Here is an 18,741-nt window from a genome sequence, read left to right on the forward strand (position 1 = left end):
AGGTTCCTGGTTCGAGAAGTCTAGGTTGGGCATGTGTGAAACTGTGTTGATGAGTTATCATTTTTGTTATCAATCCTCTCATAGTTTTTGTGCGCATGAGTTGGGTGTGAGTGAGCGGATGGTGGTTGACTGGTATTCTTTTTGTCGTGAGGTTTGTTCTGAATACATTAAATACAGGGGTAAGTTGGGTGGCCCTGGAGTAGTTGTAGAGATTGACGAGTTGCAGTTTGGTAGGAGGAAGTATGGGAAGGGTAAGCCTGTGGTTGGTTTATGGGTGTGGGAGACTGTGGTATCGGGGGCTGGGTGTTCTGAGTATGTTTTTAGGGTTGTTGAACGGCATACAAAAAGGGAGTTAGTGGGTTTGATTCAGGAGTATGTAGAACAGGGTAGCAATGTGTTTTCTGATGGGTTTTCTTCTTATAGTGGGTTGGGTCAGGAGGTTTAACAGCACTTGGTAGTTAACCACAACACCGAGTTTAAGAATTATGAGAGCTTGTCCTGTACTAATACTATAGAGGGGTTTTGGAAGGAGGGGGGGCTGTTAAATCTGTTATTGGGAGGGGGAAGAAGCGCTCTTCTAACCTTCAGGCTCACTTAGATGAGTACTGCTGGCGGAAGAGTGTCCCTGAGGGTTATTGTATTTTTAGGGTTTTCTTGAGGGCTGTCAGTAAGATTTATAGGCCGAAGGTTGTGGGTTAGTTACATTTGGGGGGGGGGGGGGGGGGGTGGCTGGTGTGTGTGTGGGGGGGGGAGTTGGCTGCAGCTCTGGGAGGGGGGGGGGGGTTGGTAAGGTTTGGAGAAATAGGTGTGTAGGGGGGGTGGTTGTGGATTTTTGATTTTGTTGTGGAGAATTTGTTTTGTTGTAGCTTTTTTTTAGTTGTAGGGTGTGATTGTGCTTTTTTGTTTTTGGTCATTATTTGTTTAATGGTTTTTTTTGGGTGGAGGGGGGGAGTTGGGAATTTTATTTGGTTGTGGTTTATTCTGTTGGTGTGTGTGTGTGTGTGTGTGTGTGTGTGTGTGTGTGTGTGTGTGTGTGATATAGTGGTGTCCGACCTAGGGGGCAGCGTCGGAGCTTTGTTGTGGTGAGTTGTTTCTTTTTTGGTTTATTTTTTTGTCTGTTTAGATGGTTTGTGGATTATGTGTGGCGGGTTTTGTTCTGGTGTTAGTGATTGGGTTTTATTAGTTATTGAGCTGTGAAGGTGAACGGGAGTATTCAATTGCAATGTGTGATTGTAGTTGTGGGTGGTTTGGTATTGTGAGTTGTTGTTGACCTATATAGGTGAAGGGAAATGTTCGATTCCAATTTTGTTGTTGTAGGTGGTTTTTTTGAGGTAGCAGTGATTGTGGAGGTGGTTGTAGTTTTGGGTTGTATGAATTGGTATCGGTAGTTTCTGTTGACCTATATAGGTCAAGGGAAGTGTTCCGACTCCGATTTTGTTGTTGTACATGGTTTTTTTTAGGTAGCAGTGATTGTGGAGGTGGTTGTAGTTTTGGGTTGTATGAATTGGTATCGGTAGTTTCTGTTGACCTATATAGGTCAAGGGAAGAGATCGATTCCAGTGTGTACTGTTTTTAGTTGATTTTGGGAAGGTTGTGATCATTCTGTTTTATCGTTTTTCTCGTTTGGTTTAGTGGCGTGTGGAATCTGACGCTCCCATTAACCCAAATGTGAAAGCTAGCACAAATACTGTTTTCTGTTGCATGTGCCCATGTGCCACAAGTCATTCAGCTACAGGTGAGTGGTTAACTTTCCTTTATTTAACACATTATTCCATCCACAAATATCCATTGTTGTTATGAATGTAGAGTCAGCAAATCAAAACAGGTCTCCTTTACTCACAAGTAAAGAGATACTATTCTTATGACAAAGTGTGCACACACAAATCCAGGGTCAACCGAAGCGTCCAATCCCACCCGTCAGCTTTAACCTGTGACGTAAGGCTGTTGTGGTGTGTGACGTCATGACGGTGCGGAGTTTGGTTTGTGAGTGTGGTGTGTTTGTAGGTGTCATGTTGTGGTTCGTGGTGCCCTCTGGTGGTGTGTTTGGGGGTTTTGTGCTGTGTGGTGTAATGGATTTAGTTTGGTCTTACTGATTCTAGTGGGTGGTTAGAGTTTTGGCTGTGTTTTGAGCGGAATTGGTTTCAGTGAGTTAACGATTTAGTGGTTTTGTTTGAAAGCTATTTTAGTGCTGTTTGCTGTAGGTCATATGTTAATGTGAGTAAATGAACTTGTTGTTGGTCTAGTTAGGTATGGATATGATCAATAAAATAAATAGTGTGCGACTCCATGCTATGATGGGCACGACTCAGTTGGAGCTGATCAAATTTCTACAGCTTTCTGTGTTGATTGCAGAGGTGGTAAAGTGCACTGTTTGTCAGAAGGAAATGACACTGGCAAAAGTTCCGGCATCTTGGACCAGGGACGGTTATATGAGGCGGTGCCGCAGGGATAACCTATGGTGCTCCATACATCACGGTTCCTGGTTCAAGAAGTCTAGGTTGGGCATGAGCGAGATTGTGTTGCTGACATATTACTTTTGTTATAGATCCTCTCAAAGTTTTTGTGTGCATGAAACTGGCGTGAGTGAGAGGAGTGTGCTTGACTGGTTTTTGTTTTGCTGTGAAGTACGTTCCGAGTTTAAGTACAGGAGTAAGTTGGGTGTGCCTGGGGTTGAGGTGGACGAGTCATAGTTTGGGAGAAGGAAGTATGGCAGGGGTAAGTCTGTGGTTGGTCTCTGGGTGTGGGGGGCTGTTGTACTGGGGGGGTGGGTGTTCGGAAGGTGTTTTCAGGATTGTGGAGGGGCAGTCTAAGGCGGAATTAGTGGGGTTAATTGAGGAGTTTATAGAACCAGGTTCCACTGTAGTTTCAGATGCTTTTTCTTCTTATAGGGGGTTGGGTGAGAGGGGGTACAATCATTTAGTTGTTAACCACAGTTTAGAGTTTAAAAATTATGAGACGGGGGCTTGTACGAATACTATAGACGGGATGTGGGGGGCGGTTAAGTCAGTTCTTGGGAGGAGGAAAAGGCGGTCTTCCAACCTTCAGTCTCATTTAGTTGAGTACTGTTGGAGGAAGAGCGTCCCTGAGGGCTATTGTTTTTTTTAAGGGCTATTAGTAAGATGTACAGGCTGAAGGTGGTTGGTTAGGGTGGTTTGAGTGGGTGGGTGTGTGGCTGCGGCTCGGGGCAGTGGGGGTGGTTTAGTAGTTGATATTGTTGGGGTGGGGGGGTGGGGGGGGGGGGGGGGGGAAGTGTGTTGGTTTGTGATTTAGTTGTGGAGGATCTATTTTGTTGAGTGATTGAGATTTCTTTATTTTGTGTTTGGTTTTTGTTTATGGGTATTTTAATTTGGGGTGAGGGGGGAGGTGGGTTGGAGTGTGGGTGGGTTGGGTCTTTCTTTTGGTTGTGTATTTTTTCATTGGTTTGTGGTTTTTGTGTGTGTAAGGGGGGGGGGGGCTGGATGTGTGCCTGTGTGTGATTGTGGTGGCAGACCTAGGTTGCATCGCCAGAACTTTGTTGTGGTAAGTTTTTAGTTTTCTTGTTCTTAGTGTATTTGTTGTGTGTTGGGGTTGAGGGAAGTGTTCCATTACAATGTGTGGTTTTGGCTGTGGGTGTTCCAGTATCGGGAATTTCTGTTGAGCTATATAGGTCAAGGGAAGTGTTCTATTCCAATTTGTGGTATCGGGTGCTGCTGATGAGCTATATAGGTCAAGGGAAGTGTCCGATTCCAGAGGATATTGTGTTTAGTGGAATTTGGGGTTTTTTGTGTTGTCAGTTTTTTTCGTCGTTTTGTGTGGTTTGGTATGGGGGTGTGTGTCTAAATTTGTTTATATTTACTTTGTCCCCACCCAAAACCCCCCAATTTCCCATGATTGTCCCGTTAGTGTCATTAGGTTTTTTGTGGAACGTGTGTGTGTTGGTTTTTTGATGTATATTCGTGTTTGTTATCATGTTTACGTAATGATGTCATAGGCGCCATATTGGAGTCATGGTGTATGGTCGATTCTGCCATATTTGTGACGTCATGGTGGAATTGGACGCTTCTGTATTTCCCAAATCCAAATCGTATATCAATTTCTAAAGCTAAAAATACTTCTGTTGCACTCAGCATTGCTACATGTGTAGTTTCGTAGTCTTTCAGACACTGCTAGAAATGCCTGAGAATTATTTAATGAAAGAAAGTTCTAAAGCCCCAGAATACACCTCTTGTGTAGAGAAACAAGATGCAGTCACCACAAACCCAGTAGAAACTGAGGAAGAACTAGCTGGGAGGGTCCTAGCTACCTGTTTCGCTGCACATGAAATTGGTGGAATTTTTATGTTTTGGTATAATGCAACCACTGAGATTAGTGGTTGCCACTTTGAACCATTGCTAAGGGGTTAAGTTGTTGCTATAAGGTTTAAGATATTAATGTTATCAAAAACCAAATATTCATTTCTGATCATTAGATCCTTATCTCAAAGTACGCAGTTTAGTAACCTCTAGTAGCAATAAATCCTATAGTTTCACCCAAAGCTTTGGAAAACCTTGTACATGAACGAAAGAATACCATCAATTTTGTGCCAGACAGCTAAAATTGTAGTACTATAGTGAAACATTCTTTGAGTAACAAGTTGGATGCAGCACTCCAAAATCAACTGAAGTATACTAACAGATAGACCATTAACTGCAAGTCCTACCAATTTACATTATATTAAAGAGAGCTACATGCATAAAAATACCAATGGCAAGACAGATGTAAACAATAAAAAAATGTTGTAAATAGAAGTTTATTTTTTTACCATCAGAAATGTTGTATTTGCACTTTTAAAATGCCCGTAAAACTGTTTAAAAAAAGGTTTAAGAAGCATAAAATTCAAAGCCTTCCCCTTCCCCAGAAAGTCACAGTATCGGATTCTCTTTTTTACAAATCAAGCACTGATCATTATAATTTACCAATAATAAATTTAGTAATTTCTACTATCAGAGACACACGAGGTTTTCAAAACACAAATACAGAAATTAAAAATATAACCATTACACAGGATCTAATTTTGTAACCATATCTGCACAGAAACCATGGCTGAAAGCAAGGGGACACTACAGCTTTAATTTTTCCCGAGGGCAAGCAGCTTTACTGTATGGTTAAATGATGATGGCGTCCTCTTGGGTCAAATATTCCGGAGGTAAAATAGTCGCCCATTCGGATCTCCGGGTGGGGACTACTCAAGAGGACATTGTTATCAGGAGAATGTCAGATCCCTTAATCCGGCAGGTAGGTTAGAAAATTTAAAAAGGGAAATGGATAGGTTAAAGTTAGATATAGTGGGAATTAGTGAAGTTCGGTGGCAGGAGGAACGAGACTTATGGTCAGGTGAATACAGGGTTATAAATACAAAATCAAATAGGGGTAAAGCAGGAGTAGGTTTAATAATGAATAAAAAAAAAATAGGCGTGCGGGTAAGCTACTACAAATAATATAGTGAACGCATTATTGTGGCCCAAGATAGACATGAAGCCCACACCTACTACAGCAGTACAAGTTTATATGCCAACTACCTCTGCAGATGACGAAGAAATTGATGAAATGTATGATGAGATAAAAGAAATTATTCAGATAGTGAAGGGAGAGGATTATTTAATAGTCATGGGTGACTGGAATTCGTCAGTAGGAAAAGGAAGAGAAGGCAACATAGTAGGCGAATATGGATTGGGGCTAAGAAATGAAAGAGGAAGCCGTCTGTTAGAATTTTGCACAGAGCATAACTTAATCATAGCTAACACTTGGTTCAAGAATCATAAAAGAAGGTTGTATACCTGGAAGAATCCTGGAGATACTAATAGGTATCAGATAGATTATATAATGGTAAGACAGAGATTTAGGAACAGGTTTTAAATTGTAAGACATTTCCAGGGGCAGATGTGGACTCTGACCACAATCTATTGGTTATGAACTGCAGATTAAAACTGAAGAAATTGTAAAAAGGTGGGAATTTAAGGAGATGGGACCTGGATAAACTGATTAAACCAGAGGTTGTACAGAGTTTCAGGGAGAGCATAACGGAACAATTGACAGCAGTGGGGGAAAGAAGTACAGTAGAAGAAGAATGGGTAGCTCTGAGGGATGAAGTAGTGAAGGCAGCAGAGGATCAAGTAGGTAAAAAGACGAGGGCTAATAGAAATCCTTGGGTAACAGAAGAAATATTGAATTTAATTGATGAAAGGAGAAAATATAAAAATGCAGTAAATGAAGCAGGCAAAAAGGAATACAAACGTCTCAAAAATGAGATTGACAGGAAGTGCAAAATGGCTAAGCAAGGATGGCTAGAGGACAAATGTAAGGATGTAAAGGCTTATCTCACTAAGGGTAAGATAGATACTGCCTACAGGAAAACTAAAGAGACCTTTGGAGAAAAGAGAGCCACTTGTATGAATATCAAGAGCTCAGATGGAAACCCAGTTCTAACCAAAGAAGGGAAAGCAGAAAGATGGAAGCAGTACATAGAGGGTCTATACAAGGGCAATGTACTCGAGGACAATATTATGGAAATGGAAGAGGATGTAGACGAAGACGAAATGGGAGATAAGATACTGCGTGAAGAGTTTGACAGGGCACTGAAAGAGCTAAGTCGAAACAAGTCCCCAGGAGTAGACAACATTCCATTACAACTACTGACAGCCTTGGGAGAGCCAGTCATGACAAAACTCTACCATCTGGTGAGCAAGATGTATGAGACAGGCGAATTACCCTCAGACTTCAAGAAGAATATAATAATTCCAATCCCAAAGAAAGCAGGTGTTGACAGATGTGAAAATTACCGAACTATCAGTTTAATAAGTCACAGCTGCAAAATACTAACACGAATTATTTACAGACGAATGGAAAAACTGGTAGTAGCCGACCTCGGGGAAGATCAGTTTGGATTCCGTAGAAATGTTGGAACACGTGAGGCCGTACTGACCTTACGACTTATCTTAGAAGAAAGATTAAGGAAAGGCAAACCTACGTTTCTAGCATTTGTAGACTTACAGAAAGCTTTTGACAATCTATATCTACATTTATACTCTGCAAGCCACCCAACGGTGTGTGGCGGAGGACACTTTACGTGCCATTGTCATTACCTCCCTTTCCTGTTCAAGTCGCGTATGGTTCGCGGGAAGAACGACTGTCTGAAAGCCTCCGTGCGCGCTCTAATCTCTCTAATTTTACATTCGTGATCTCCTCGGGAGGTATAAGTAGGGGGAAGCAATATATTCGATACCTCATCCAGAAACACACCCTCTTGAAACCTGGCGAGCAAGCTACACCGTGATGCAGAGCGCCTCTCTTGCAGAGTCTGCCACTTGAGTTTATTAAACATCTCCGTAACGCTATCACGGTTACCAAATAACCCTGTGACGAAATGCGCCGCTCTTCTTTGGATCTTCTCTATCCCCTCCGTCAACCCGATCTGGTACGGATCCCACACTGATGAGCAATACTCAAGTATAGGTCGAACGAGTGTTTTGTAAGCCACCTCCTTTGTTGATGGACTACATTTTCTAAGCACTCTCCCAATGAATCTCAACCTGGTACCCACCTTACCAACAATTAATTTTATATGATCATTCCACTTGAAATCGTTCCGCACGCATACTCCCAGATATTTTACAGAAGTAACTGCTACCAGACAATGTTGACTGGAATACTCTCTTCCAAATTCTAAAGGTGGCAGGGGTAAAACACAGGGAGCGAAAAGCTATTTACAATTTGTACAGAAACCAGATGGCAGTTATAAGAGTCTAGGGGGATGAAAGGGAAGCAGTGGTTGGGAAGGGAGTGAGACAGGGGTGTAGCCTCTCCCTGATGTTTTCAATCTGTATATTGAGCAAGCAGTAAAGGAAACAAAAGAAAAATTCGGAGTAGGTATTAAAATCCATGGAGAAGAAATAAAAAATTTGAGGTTTGCCGATGACATTGTAATTCTGTCAGAGACAGCAAAGGACCTGGAAGAGCAGCTGAATGGAATGGACAGTGTCTTGAAAGGAGGATATAAGATGAACACCAACAAAAGAAAAACGAGGATAATGGAATGTAGTCGAATTAAGTTGAGTGATGCTGAGGGAATTAGACTAGGAAATGAGACACTTAAAGTAGTAAAGGAGTTTTGCTATTTGGCGAGCAAAATAACTGATGATGGTCGAAGTAGAGAGGATATAAAATGGAGATTGGCAATGGCAAGGAAATCGTTTCTGAAGAAGAGAAATTTGTTAACATTGAGTATAGATTTAAGTGTCAGGAAGTCATTTCTGAAAGTATTTGTATGGAGTGTAGCCATGTATGGAAATGAAACATGGACGATAACTAGTATGGACAAGAGGAGAATAGAAGCTTTCGAAATGTGGTGCTACAGAAGAATGCTGAAGATAAGGTGGGTAGATCACGTAACTAATGAGGAGGTATTGAATAGGATTGGGGAGAAGAGAAGTTTGAGGCACAACTTGACTAGAAGAAGGGATCGGTTGGTAGGACATGTTTTGAGGCATCAAGGGATCACAAATTTAGCATTGGAGGGCAGCGTGGAGGGTAAAAATCGTAAAGGGAGACAAAGAGATGAATACACTAAGCAGATTCAGAAGGATGTAGGTTGCAGTAGGTACTGGGAGATGAAGAAACTTGCACAGGATTGGGTAGCATGGAGAGCTGCATCAAACCAGTCTCAGGACTGAAGACCACAACGACAACATCTGCACAGAAGAATTTTGTAACCATATCTGCACAGAAGCAACTAACATTAATACTACCCTAGACTACTAATTAGTTTTCATACACGTTGTGTTTAATATAATATGTGAAAAAATTTTAAACTCCACAAGAAAAGAGAATTACTCAAAAGTTTCGAAAAGACAAATTTCATAATCCCTACAACGTGAATTGCAAATAAATACACAAATGTTGATATATAACCAGTGGAGTCTAATGTGTGTTATGTGTCATTAATGCTGCCTTTTTTGGGCGGAATCTACGACACTGCGCGTTTAGTCACATGGAGCACACGAGTCTGAACATGCTTTTCCCACTTCTTAAATACCAATAACTTAAAGTAGTTGTCACAAATACGTCACTGAAAAGATGACGCTCAACATTCGATATGCGACTTAGGTGGTATTTCATTCCACAACTCTGACAGAACTTTAACTATTCCTATGCCAATACGACAGCTAACAGCAGTGCAACACCGCATAAAAATAGTTACACATACAGACATGCGAAGGCACACGTCTAAATTACTGTTGTAACGAAACTCTCAGAGGTACATACCGGAAATTAACATTCACTGTACTAAGCAATTCTTGAAGTTCAAGTAGAAATTTATTGTCCTTCCCTTCTTCTCCATGGTCACCTCTGAGTCCATTTCCCAAGGTGTCAAACACTTGGCCAACGCTAGAACGGAGAACTTTAACTGAATTTAAAGCTGTGTACAATGGTTCAATTAGGCGATCTAGCTCTTGAACATTACTCTGAGCCATAATAGGCACCATCTTCCTTTCTTGTGAACGCAGTTAAAGTTTGATTGTAAACAACAGGCGTCTAAAGCTAGCGAAATGAGGGATGCTCAACTACCGGACCTACCGATAGATGGCTCTACCAGCTGATTACTGTCGTCTGTATTGGCCGCCATATTCGAATTTGGCAAGAAGTTTCTCTCGGTGTGTACGGTGTGTAAGGAATTAAGGATTATGGAAATGGTAATTTCTTGTTCCACTTTCAATTGTACGAAGCGATGGAGTAAGGAAGGTGACTTACCATTTCACAGGTAATAGGACTACTGATACAATACAGACTTAGTGCGTTTGCTAATTAGATGTTTTTGAACAGGTTTCCTCTAAAGCACCCAGAGCTGCTGAAGAAGTGGATTACTTCCGTGAAGCGGAAAGGTTTTAATCCTACGTCTTACAGTTTTCTTTGCGGAAACCATTTCCGACAAGATGATTACGTAGTGAGCCCTGGAACGTGGAAGAAACGTCTCAAACCCGAAGCAGTGCCATCAGTTTTTGACTTTCCGACACATTTGATGCCACCAAATAAACAGCCACGACGACATGTTGTTAGGATTTTGAGTGACAACGATGCTTCTCCATTTGAGGTAGCTAATTAATTTCCTTGCTATGTGTGTGCTTTTTACTTTTGTGAACTTACTTTGTACGGACACAAATGGGCTACATAGGTCTAAGCAATGTTGTAATACAGGTCGATATTTTTGTTTTTAGCGTACTGTCATGGAATCCGTGCTCGATTTGCCCACTGTAGAAGCTACTGATTGCGTGGAGAATGTTGTCAATGAGAATTATTGCGTGGAAAGCATGACCCATTTATCCAATGCAGAAGCTGCGAATTGTGTCGAAAACGTTAATATAAGGATGTTTTCACACCCCAAAAGTTTTCTTATAATATTTTTTCATCATGCCTTGAGTTATTTCAATCATATATAACTAAATTATTTCTTTATTTCAGAGTGCAGTTGCTTCTTCAGTAATTGATTGTGGTATGCAGTCGAAAGTAGGAATGGAAGACAAGGCGACCGAAATTTGCAATTTTTTCTCAGACATTGTGCACGAATTAAAACGTAAACTGAAGTGCGTCCGTGAAAAACTTCGAAGAAGAGAGAAGAAAGTGTTTTCCATGGATGACATCATAAGTTCATTGAAGGAGGAGGGGCATCTTCCTGAGAAGTTACATAACTTCCTCAATCATCAGAAAGGAACACAAGTGGAATTAGTGTGCAATTTAGTGAACAACTCTCTCTCGTCAAAGGGTAATAGATACACAACAAATGTGAAAATGTTTGCGATGACTGTGTACTTTTATTCACCAGCAGCATATGCATACCTGCAAAAATTAATGCCTCTGCCCCATAAATCATTGATTTCCAAATGGGTGGCAAGTGTAGACTGTGAACCTGGCCTCTTAAAAGATGTTTTTAAGTTCATTGATTTGAACCCAATTGTAAGGGACCAGTTCAGCGATTCACGTCTGTCTAATAGTAGACAGTATGGCAATTAGGAAGCAAGTAGTTTGGGACCAAGGAAGTAAGTGATACACAGGTTTTATGGACTTTGGTGTGGAAGTGCCTCAGTCAAAAGAAGTAATAGAGGCATCTGAGACTCTGGTTTTCATGCTTGTCTCTATTAAAGGCAAATTTAAATGCCCAATTGCATATTTATTTATCAGTGTTGTACAGGCAAATAATCAGGCCACACTGATAAAATCTGCTTTAGAGAGGCTGCACAGTTCTGGCATTAGGGTTTGGTGTGTTACATGTGATGGCTGCAAGGTAAATATAAGCACTTTATGTTCACTTGGCTGTACTTTAAATTTTTCCAAGGGTGATTTTAAAAGCCACTTTCCTTGTGGAAAATACAATGTTCATTGTATCTTGGACATGTGTCATATGATTAAGTTAGCCAGAAACGCTCTAGCAGAAGTATCTGCTATTGAGTCTCCAACTGGCATTATTGGATGGCATTTCATTGAGCAATTGAACAAGGTACAACAAGAAGAAGGTATGACATTTGCCAACAAACTATCAGGACAACATATAGCCTAAGTTATGTAAATAGAAAAATGAATGTTTCATTAGCTGCACAGACTTTGAGTTCTAGTGTGGCAGATAGTATGGAGTTTTTGAGGAGGGTTGGTGATCTAAATTTTAAAGGAAGTGAAAGCAACAGTAGAATTTTTGATATTCTGAACTCCAGAAATCCATTAGGTAAAGGGTACAAGAGCCCCCTGAGACTTGACAACAATTCTTATTGGCTTGGTATTTTCAGAGACACTGAAAATTATATCAAAAGCTGAAAAATCATAGGTGTTCTGTTGCTGCTCCATGCAAGAAATACTTTTGCTTTTTGGATAATTTTCAATGTGCAATCAGTCAAGCACATAGCTCTGGTAAGTATGTTTCGTGTTGAATTTCCTCTGAAGTATTTGCTAACATATAAACTGTCACAAGACCACATAGGTTGTTTTTTTGCCCCCCTGCATTCGGTCCAGAGGTGGTTGGAACAACAATCCAAATGCATACCAGTTCAAATGTGCCATGAGAAAGTTGCTCTTGGGTAACAGTGTCACTGCAATGAATGGGAATTGTGCTCAAATTTTAATGTGTGCTGTTTGCTAACTGTTTGTGATTTTCATGCAAGAAAGCATGTAGCAGAAAGCGATGAAAGTGCTGCAGAAAATGAAGTAGAAAAGTGGTGTGCACTTCTTGATGATAAGATTAAGATATCATTTTACAAGCAAAATATACTCTATTATATTGCAGGGTATGTGTCATTGTACCTTTCAAGGCAGATCACATGCAAAGACTGTCTTCACATACTGAAGCCACCAGTAGTTAAATCTGCATTAGAATGTGATTCTCTCCAAGCTTTTCCCAATATGGCCAATAAAAATGCATTTGTAAATTTTGTTAACCGGGGAAAACTGGTTAAAACAAGTGACTGCATGTACTCTGTTATAGAATACTCAGAGAAACTGTTTCAGATGTTTGTGATTGCTGGGGATAGGCGACAGAGATATATACAGGCCAAGATTTTGCATTGTGTTAAAAATAAATTTGTAGTTTACCCATTTCCTGCTCTTGGTCATGATTATTATTATGAAATTGGGATTGAGGACTTACATCAGACTCAACTTGTTTGTAAGATTGCATCCATGTACTCCTGCATATGCTTAAAAACATATGGAAAAAAAGTCTGCTGAGAAAATTTTAAACACCAAATCAAGTATAAGGCAGAAGTTAAATAAACTCATATTGTTTAATCATGTATAGTGCTCAAATTGGAAAATATTATGTAATGGGACATTCCATGCAGATGGGTGTGACATTTTGACAGATTTTTTAAAACTATTTTGTCCATAGGTTTGTTGTTGTGTAATGATGAACTTCAAAGGATGAATCACATTGAAGTAAAATTAACTCTTTACATCCTGTGTAGATATTGTAACAAAATTATAATTGTTTATTATATAAGCTTATTTTAAGATGTTTGGTGTTACAAAATATGCACTTGCATTAAAAACAGGTGATTTGTGTGAAATTAATGAAAAAAAATGTTCTGAGACTTATTTGACAGATGGCTTTCAGTGTGAGAAAATATTTCCCTCAATAACTATGTTAACTTGAATTTTTCACTTTAAGAAAACAGTTTAATCACAGGATGGGTGTGATCTAATGGAGTATGCAGTAGCCCTATGTTTCAAACAGTAATGTTTGGTGGATAATCTGCAACATAAGAGCAATAAAATCATTACTCTGTTAATTCTTGTTGTAATACTTCCTAGAATCAACACAATGTTCCAATTGATCGTAAGCATTCTTATTACTTTAGAACCATTCTAGAATAATGGGGCCTGAGTAAGGCAAAACCTAATTTTCTGAATTTTGTCTTTATTTTGCTAGGAGGTCTTCCTATTATATGTTTCTGTGTAGGGGGGAGGGGGGGGGAAGGGGGGGGGGGAGAATGCAAATAATCATATAGAATTATCTTTGTAGCACCACAAAGTACAGAATACAGTGATTACAGTTACACTTGGAAATTTCAGACTTCATGTTACATGCCTAATTTTCATCAACATTTACCTTAATTATACATTTACACTTTTTGCTGATTTGAAGTGTGTACTACATGTTAAAAAGATTTTGTTTGGTCATAGTAATAAAAGCATTTCATTTTGTTAGTTCATATGTCCCATACGGACCTGAAATTATCAAGTTATGATGACAAAGGAAGGAATTAACATTAAGCAGTCTTACTTCACAGAAATTATGTAACAATGGTTACACTTTTTGCTGGTTAACTTTAACATAAACCATTTAGTTCTCCATTAACAGTGAAAGCAGTTGCACGAGTCATGTAAAGAACAAAGTTTCCCATAGGGAGCTAAAGTATTTTACATTTGAGTTATTGCAGACCCAAAGTATTGTGCTCTTCATATTTCTATTTAAAAAAGTTTGTAACTCAAATTCACAGACATTTTGGAATCTGAACATACATGTGTGTAGCAAGGTACTTTTCATGTGCCATGTGGAACCTTTAATTTTCTGGTTCAAATATAATTTATTTCATGAATTATCTTTAATACCAACCATGTCTGAATGCATTATTTACCATTTAGAAGAAGAAATATTAGTGTACAGAATAACAAACCTCATGAAAAAAGCGAGAGATTGTTCAGTACAGAACTTGGAACGGCTCTTTATCAATAGCAGGTAAAAAGAAGGCTTCTATTAAATGTTCAAATAAACCAGTCAGTACCTCTGAAGTCACCATAGAGGTGATACAGTAATAAAACAATTTACTTTTTCAGAACTTCTGCTAAGTACTGAAAGCGCGAAGACCTATTCAGTTAGTATTTGCTTTACCAATAACCTGTAGTACAAGCACTCATATAAGCAGGTAATTATGGGAGTCAAGAGTTATGTGAAAATTAAAGATACTGACTGGTATTACTTGCTCACAAAACGTTGTAATTGCTGTACAGTTTATGCTCAATGTGGTGTACCCAATGTGATTCCTGGAGGACATAATATTCTGTTATCCTATGGGAGTGCACTGGTACCACACCTATTGAAAGAAAGTTTTGCTGTGGAATAGTTGTATCAGACATCTGTACCAGAAAACATATCTCCACTGTGACACCCTCATGTTCTTGGTATGCTATTAGCTATTATTACAGGAATACTCTTCACATGGAGGAGGGAGGGAGGGAGAGAGAGATGGGAGGAAATCATGTTCTTAGGAGGAGCAAGCTTTACAGCAGCATATGCTGTTAAAGCATAGTGAGATTTTCTTTTTCATTTCCAACATTGTACACAACTTTCTTGCACTTTTATGTTATCACATTTTCCCCTTGAGAATGGAGAAGAGACAGGGGAAAAAAAAAAATTAAGCGAGCTTTTATAAGAACTGAAAACTCTACTTGCGTCGTGTTATTTTCAAAATGTTACTCTCTTTCTTCAAACCAATTCTGAATTTTTCAGGTTATTACATATTATTTACTGTACATTGTCCAGCAATACTTCTGTTGTTACCGGATAGTTTGTAATTTGGCACTACCTTTGTGCCACTGGTATTGGCTAGTGTACTTTTGCAGAGAAGAAAATCGACTGGACTAGAATGTGCTGTCAGTATAGGACAGATTCAGACAATATGGAACTTTTTACACTAAATTTGCAATATAATGTCACCCTTGTCTCACACAGATTGTAGCAGCCATTGGGGTGCCTGTCTGGCCAGCTTCTGCAGCTTTCGCTTTCAGGTTTGTTTTTTGCTTGGGCCCTATACTGACAACCAGTCATTCCAGTGATTGACACCATGTCATAAACTGGAACCAAGATTCACAGAAATAAAATTCCATGTTGTAATTCATAGTGTAATTAATTTTGCCCACTGACATGTTTTGAATTCAATTTTAAAATAAAACCATGGTACCAGTCATTGTTTGGGTGTCAGACTGGAAAATTACAGTTTTAAGACACCCCAACCTTAAAACTAAAAGCTGTGATCGATGTTATTTTCAACAAGTTCCTTCACTTTCTACATCATCATGGATCAGTCCAGTATCATATTATTACTAGACTTAACTTCCAAATGATGGGTCAACAGAAAGGTCCGATCTTACTCGTCGGCTTTGACCCGTGACGTAAGCGTGTTGTGGTGTGTGACGTCATTACGGCGCGGAAAACCTAATACATGGTTTGATGTACTCTTGTTTAAAGAACATGTATACGTAATATGAAACAATTTGATGAACATATTGATCTGTAGCGTAGCCCACTTGAGGTTAGGTTGGGAGTTTTTTTTTTGGAATGCGGCCGCGGCAGCGGCCGCCTATGATTCGAAAATATTGATTTGACACTAATGAAGCCTGTGGGGGGATGGGGGGGGGGCACTGCAGACTCCCCCCACCGCATAACGACATATTTAGTTTCTCCCCACCCAAAAACCCCCAATTTCCCACGCTTGTCCCGTTACAGTCATTAGGCTTTTTGTGAAACTTGTGTATTTCAGTGTTTACAATACGTGTTCGATGTTTTTATATCCGCCATATTGGAATTGTTGTTTATGGTCGTTTCCGCGGTATTTGTGACGTCATGGGTCAAAGCCGACGGGTAAGATCGGACGCTTCTGTATTTCCCTTGTCTCGTATCAAAGACTGAAGCACTGTCAAACACTGGTGCTTCTACCTTATTGCTCAGTTAAAATACACCATGCCACGTACAGGCGTTAATAAAATCATGGCATTTACACTTCACTGTTTTCCAAACTTGATTTTCCGAATTATACCTGTAGTTAAAAGCTTTGGGAAGTAAGGTAATTTGTTGACCTCCATTGAATCTTAAATAGTGTTTGAATATGGGCAAATAAGTACTCATAAAATTAATAGTAAACGATTTATAGGTCAGCTTCTCAAACTTCCAAAACACACTGGAATTTAGGAATTTCATAGCAGAACTGTCACTGTTTTTTCTCTCTAGATCAGAAACACTTCATTATGTTGATGTGTAGATGTCTAGAACATCCAATATAAAAGACTTATGAGGTCGCAGAACGAAAAACATTTTCATCCGTGTTTTGACACTTAGTTCTTTGCCAAATTCAGATATGGCGGACACCAGTGATTTCTGGCGAACACTCAATGATATAATCTTTTGCCGGCACGCGCTAGAGCCATCTATCGGTAGGTCTGGTAGTTGAGCATCCCTCATTTCGCTAGCTTTAGACGCCTGTTTGTAAACACGTCAAAGTTATATTATACATCAGCCATCGCTCATAGATATAATTTATTTTCATTTATTTACTTTTTTTAATTGGCATCTAGCATACGAACTTTTTAGGGGTCAACAGAAAGGTCCGATCTTACTCGTCGGCTTTGACCCGTGACGTAACCGTGTTGTGGTGTGTGACGTCATTACGGCGCGGAAAACCTAATACATGGTTTGATGTACTCTTGTTTAAAGAACATGTATACGTAATATGAAGCAATTTGATGAACATATTGATCTGTAGCGTAGCCCACTTGAGGTTAGGTTGGGAGTTTTTTTTTTGGAATGCGGCCGCGGCAGCGGCCGCCTATGATTCGAAAATATTGATTTGACACTAATGAAGCCTGTGGGGGGATGGGGGGGCACTGCAGACTCCCCCCACCGCATAACGACATATTTAGTTTCTCCCCACCCAAAAACCCCCAATTTCCCACGCTTGTCCCGTTACAGTCATTAGGCTTTTTGTGAAACTTGTGTATTTCAGTGTTTACAATACGTATTCGATGTTTTTATATCCGCCATATTGGAATTGTTGTTTATGGTCGTTTCCGCGGTATTTGTGACGTCATGGGTCAAAGCCGACGGGTAAGATCGGACGCTTCTGTATTTCCCTTTTTAGTCATCACAAATAAATGTACTGCCCTACATAACAAGGAAACATTTTTTCTTCGCCATACATACTGTTTAGGGCATACATTCATATGTTTTCAGATCAATATAAAGGCCAGTCAACACGCAACGATCTGTCTGCGCAAATGTCTGCGCACATCACATGTGCGCAGACACATCGTTGCGTGTGGACAGAAGATTTGCACCAACCTAAGGTGTGTGCAAACCTGGAAGTTGGAGATGGAGGTTTGAGCGAAACTTCTCAAATCTGTAGGTTCAAACCACTTCTGCGCAGACAAGTTGGAGCGTGTGGACAGGAGATCGCCGCAAATCTGGCGCGAAACAGCTGTTTGCTCAGTCTAGCGTTTGTATTTGTACGCACAGAGCATTAAAATGGCTGATACTCGTCAGTGTTCTCGAGAGTTTGTAAGTGAATTCATTGAAATATACAGAAACCACCCATGTTTGTGGAAGATTAAAAGTAAAGAATATAGTGACCGAGACAAAAAGACAGCAGCATACAATGCTCTAATTGAAAAATTGCGGGTAGTTGACGCCTCGGCAAGCAGAGAAACGGTAATAAAAAAATAATTTCGTTGCGAATTGGCGAAATTATTTGCGGATGGATGTCGAAACTTATAATTATCTCCTAAAGCTTGTAACCCCTCATATTATGAGAAAAAATACTTGTATGAGAAGGGCAATTTCTCCTCATGAACGGCTGGCGGTAACATTAAGATTCCTAGCAACAGGAAGGAGCTACAAGGATTTGGAATTTTCATCTGCAATATCGAAACAAGCATTGAGTGAAATAATACCCAACAGATGTGAAGCTATTTACGCTGTCCTGAAGGATGAGTTCATGAAGGCAAGTCAAGTAAATTAAGTCTGTCGGCGAATTGTTTACCGAAAAGAGTTATCCAAAGTTCAGAAATCTAGAAGATCTGGTGTAGGAGTAGATCAAGTATACCAACCAACATTATGGTATTTTGATCTGCTTGTCTTTCTTAGTGATCAAGAAACGCCAAGAGCAAGCAGGAATACAATTGAAGATGAAATTGGAGTTCCAATGTGCGAGGAAATGGAACACGAGGTAATGTAAAACAAAACTGGTTCGCCCTACAACTCTCGCAGTAAATTTACGTGAGAAAACTGCTTTCGCTTTAGCAGCCACTGTCTACACCATTTTGACCGCTTTCTCTGTTTCCTGCGGTTGGTTTGAATGTTTTTTGCAACACAAGTTGCGAACACAGACCACAACAGAACTTCCTCCATTTCTATATTTCAAAATAACTGAATTAAATTTTGACGTTTACGGGGATTGTAGTCGCTTGCCACTGATA

General features: G+C 39.8%; 2 protein-coding genes across 3 annotated transcripts in view; one reads left to right on the forward strand and one right to left on the reverse strand.

Annotated features, from left to right (window-relative positions):
• Positions 1-9,576, reverse strand: part of LOC126262274 (mediator of RNA polymerase II transcription subunit 27) — a 73,713-nt gene extending 64,137 nt beyond the window's left edge. The window contains exon 1 of the mRNA XM_049958789.1: positions 9,280-9,576. Within this exon, the coding sequence (XP_049814746.1) occupies positions 9,280-9,500 (221 nt within the window). The 5' untranslated portion in view covers positions 9,501-9,576. The remainder of the gene's footprint in view (positions 1-9,279) is intronic.
• A 65-nt stretch (positions 9,577-9,641) lies between these two features.
• LOC126237095 (uncharacterized) lies at positions 9,642-13,254 on the forward strand. 2 transcript variants are annotated; one of them, XR_007545034.1, is made up of 3 exons: positions 9,642-9,756; positions 9,838-10,105; positions 10,230-13,254. XR_007545034.1 is itself a non-coding variant. In XM_049946903.1 (3 exons), exons 2-3 carry the CDS (start codon positions 10,034-10,036, stop codon positions 11,020-11,022), a joined length of 621 nt encoding a protein of 206 aa, XP_049802860.1. In that variant the 5' UTR covers positions 9,642-9,756; positions 9,838-10,033; the 3' UTR covers positions 11,023-13,254. The 2 variants fall into 2 exon arrangements, 1 of the variants encoding a protein (XP_049802860.1); XM_049946903.1 differs by having other exon boundaries at positions 10,474-13,254.
• Positions 13,255-18,741: the final 5,487 nt, after the last annotated feature.

Source organism: Schistocerca nitens, chromosome 1 (assembly GCF_023898315.1).
Source record: "Schistocerca nitens isolate TAMUIC-IGC-003100 chromosome 1, iqSchNite1.1, whole genome shotgun sequence".
Lineage (NCBI taxonomy): Eukaryota > Metazoa > Arthropoda > Insecta > Orthoptera > Acrididae > Schistocerca > Schistocerca nitens.

Excerpts from the sequence above, each read along its gene's own strand:
- LOC126237095 (XM_049946903.1), top strand. The coding sequence starts at position 10,034 with ATGCCACCAAATAAACAGCCACGACGACATGTTGTTAGGATTTTGAGT. Across the intron at positions 10,106-10,473 it reads ACGATGCTTCTCCATTTGAG|AGTGCAGTTGCTTCTTCAGT; the intron begins GTAGCTAATTAA and ends TCTTTATTTCAG.